Source organism: Dermacentor andersoni, chromosome 3 (assembly GCF_023375885.2).
Source record: "Dermacentor andersoni chromosome 3, qqDerAnde1_hic_scaffold, whole genome shotgun sequence".
Taxonomy (NCBI): domain Eukaryota; kingdom Metazoa; phylum Arthropoda; class Arachnida; order Ixodida; family Ixodidae; genus Dermacentor; species Dermacentor andersoni.
In genome coordinates, this window is record NC_092816.1 from 10,497,501 (window position 1) to 10,499,125 (window position 1,625).

A 1,625-nucleotide genomic window follows, 5' to 3' on the forward strand; every position below is an offset into this window, starting at 1 on the left:
GTGGCTCGGCCTGACGCTCTCCTCGGGGGCCGGGCTGGCGGCCGGACTGTACCGGGCGGCGGCCGACCTCGTGCGTCCGCTTCTCGCCCCTCGGCGGCGCGCTTAGACGACCACGCAAGCTGCGCTCTCCGGGGCACCGAGTTAGGAATCGCGCTGCCTGCCGCGCAACTTTTTTTTTTAATACACGCTTGAAAAAAAGTAATGCACAAAGAGCGCGTGGTGCATTAATAGTCACTACTAGACTTATTTTCCGCTTCAACTGCGCACAATGTCACGTAGTTGGCATGTGACTTAAGCTTCAAATCATTTGTGACGCTTTGTTGTCATAACTAAGAGATATAACACTATAATAGACAGGCACTTTTTTCTCTTTCTGTAGGTTCACTTTCAACTTGGTATATCTTTAATTGTCGATGCCATCCCCGCATTAAACCATTTGTTTGTCTCTAAGCCATTGTCGTTTGTTTCCTTCTTTTATTAAACATGAATCGGCATCAAGTCGGAAAAAAACCAAGCACCGGCGTCATTTGCCAAGGGCACCGTGCTTGCTAGCTGCTCTACAGTAAAGCGAAGATCCGAAGGTAATAAAGCCGAAGACAAATTTCGTAGCAAATGAAACGCCATAAACGTGCGACACTTACATTGCGTCATGTACTGACAAGTCACGAAAATATCACAACCTCCTCGGTATGTAGTCGGGTTAGCCTCCTTACCTTTCGTATCCGATTTCTCTCACCCGAACGTCCGAACAGTAACGTTAGTATTGTTGCGTTCGTACCTTCACAACAAAGCGGGGAAAAAAAGGACATACTGCTCCAGTGTTCCGGAGCTTCATCATGAATACACATTTAGCATTTCTTTGGTCTCAGTGCGAGTACTAAATGCCAGCTGTAACGACATTTCGGACAAAGTAAAAAGCGTACTTTAAGATGGTGCAAACATAAAGAAGCCTCCGCGCCAAATTTGACGTTTGAAATACGAGCGGAAGCGTCACGAGAAGCTCGCAAATAATTGCTGTTTTTTATACCAAGACTGAAAACTAAAAAAACGTCATTGCCGCTTGCTGGAAATGACGCATGACCTAGATCGCACGGCTCCTGCATGACCTCCGAGATAAAGCGACGGCACCCTCGGCGTGCTGAAAAATCTCGGAGGCGACTTGCTGGGACTCGTGTCAGAGCGACAACCACCATGCAAGTGTAAGGGTCGTCTGCTTAGGTGTTGTTTTAAAGGCTGTTAGCACACTATGCAATTACCAGCCGTGCGGCTTTGCCACGGTTGCTTTAGTGATATTGTGCTTTCTCTCTCTCTCTCTCTCTCTCTCTATATATATATATATATATCATAATACCGAGGTCGATCAAGTTGTTCAGCGCTGTTTATTCCAAGAAAAGCAACGCCCCTGCTCATGTGCGAAGATGTAGAAGAACAGGGAAGGTGATGATGGCTATGTACAAATGAAAACGACGAAGTATGTTAATAGTGCTTACATTAACTTCCCTCCGTCATGGAAGCGGCCAGCCTGGCCGCAGATTAGAGATTGTCTAAACGGGGAGTGAAGGGCTTCATCCGCGAGACGTGAACGATTTCGGCATTTCGGCGGCGCCGGTCAGTGACGGAGTGTA

General features: G+C 47.4%; 1 protein-coding gene across 1 annotated transcript in view; it reads left to right on the forward strand.

Annotated features, from left to right (window-relative positions):
• The window catches only part of LOC129380278 (uncharacterized), a 66,443-nt gene extending 65,999 nt beyond the window's left edge, over positions 1 to 444 (forward strand). Inside the window, exon 6 of the mRNA XM_055061080.2 lies at positions 1 to 444. This exon is cut by the window's left edge and continues 41 nt beyond it. Within this exon, the coding sequence (XP_054917055.2) occupies positions 1 to 106 (106 nt within the window). The 3' untranslated portion in view covers positions 107 to 444.
• The last annotated feature ends 1,181 nt before the right edge of the window (positions 445 to 1,625 follow it).